Source organism: Osmia bicornis, chromosome 11 (assembly GCF_907164935.1).
Source record: "Osmia bicornis bicornis chromosome 11, iOsmBic2.1, whole genome shotgun sequence".
Lineage (NCBI taxonomy): Eukaryota > Metazoa > Arthropoda > Insecta > Hymenoptera > Megachilidae > Osmia > Osmia bicornis.
Window position 1 is genome coordinate 138,217 of NC_060226.1, and position 1,736 is coordinate 139,952.

General features: G+C 43.4%; 1 protein-coding gene across 1 annotated transcript; it reads right to left on the reverse strand.

Moving 5' to 3' along the window:
• Positions 1-1,392, reverse strand: LOC114881298. The gene has a single exon (XM_029198041.2). The coding sequence runs from the start codon at positions 1,390-1,392 to the stop codon at positions 1-3; it is 1,392 nt and encodes a 463-aa protein (XP_029053874.2).
• Between the last annotated feature and the right edge of the window lie 344 nt (positions 1,393-1,736).

The window sequence follows — 1,736 nt, forward strand, 5'->3', positions numbered from 1 at the left end:
TTAAGAACCTGAATCTAATAACACCCTACATTCATGAGCGTGGCCCTTGTGGTCTTTAATGTACACAATTGCGATTGATAGCATCGTGCAGGTTCCTGAGTTCCTAACTACGTGTGCGACAAGAGGTTGTGTCTCCTTAGGGTCGAATTCCGTAGTCACGACACCGTTTGAATTCGCGGGTTTCACGGAATGAATATCGTCGTGGTGCAATAACGAGTGTTGTTTTCTATTACAAATTTTGCACAAGGAACGCGTGCATGCCTTGACACGGTGCCCGGATTGCAAGCAATTGTAACAAATCGGAGACTCTTGAACGGCCATTGTTTTCCCATTTGCATCTAAAGTTTTAAATTTGTCGCATTGATAAATCGCGTGAGTCCCCTTGCAGACAGGACATGAATTTGTATGAACGACATGTGAAGTGACTGCGTTTACCCGTTGACTACCTGGCATTCGAGGTCGCTGATGTACCCTTTGTACCGGTACCTGAGTGTTAATCGCGACGTGGCATAAATATTTCGACCGTTCTTCGAAGAATTCTGAGAATTTTGCAAATGAAGGCATTTGAGAATGAGATGAGATCTTCTTTTCCCACTCCCTGATGGAGATCGTATCTAATTTCCTAGCCAATAAAGGTACTATGAAAGTCTCCGAACTGTCTACTGGTTCGCCTAATGATTTTAGTGCATTTCGATGACTAATAGCATCGTCTATGAATTCACGTAACATCCCTTCTGATTGTTTCTGAATCGACTTCAAATCTATTAGAGAATTTAAATGGTGTCGTTTAAGGTCTGTCGCATTCTCATATCGCGACATTAACAGCTCCCATGCTAATCTATAATTTGCTTCTGATACGCCGAGTGATTGAATGATGCGTGCCGCGGCTCCCTTAAGCGACAAGTTCAAATAATGAAATCGTTGGACATCGCACAAAGATTCATTTTCGTGAATTACAGCCGTGAATGTGTCCCTGAATTTTAGCCAATCACTATAATTGCCATCGAATGAAGGTAGCTGCATTGTTGGTAGCTTAATATTAACTATGCTATGACTGGTGGATGCAGGACTAACCGAAGTTCCGCGTTGATTACTCGTATTGAGTTTCTCAATGTGCGTTTCTACTTCATTAATGAGGTCAAAATACGTCGTTTCAAACAACTCCCGTTCCGACGCGTGGACGGCTTCGGCGTCTGATCCGATTACAGCCATCTCTATTTTAGTTTGAACCTTATTAAAACTATCATACAATTGAACATTCGCCTGCCATCTCTTTTTTACTGAACCTACCGCAGTGTTGTTCGCAGAGTCTCTAAAGAAATTTCTAAAACGCGTGAGCGCAGCCCTGATTACACCACGCTCTTTCACCCATGCTCGCAATTCAGCTTCCATTTTTGACTACTGACGCAAGTAATACGTGAAGGACTTACTCTTGGGATGAGATACTGCTCTGTAATGACTCCTCGTAGATGGCTTCCACGAATGCTGATTTCCTTGGGTGTGTTGATTGTAGTAACTGGATGATGCTGAATTTGGCTGCGTCGCAGCGTCAGATTTCTGCTTTGCTGTCCTTCCTGATTGAAGGTGTTTCTTCTTCTCAGTCAAATGCAGCTGAACTCCCTGGTGGTGTTGACTGATTTGACAGTGTTGACCTCGATGACAGCAGCTTCAAACTTCGTTCGGTATCCGGCTCGAAGGATCAATGTTAAGATTCGAAACTCTGAGTGCTCGAATCC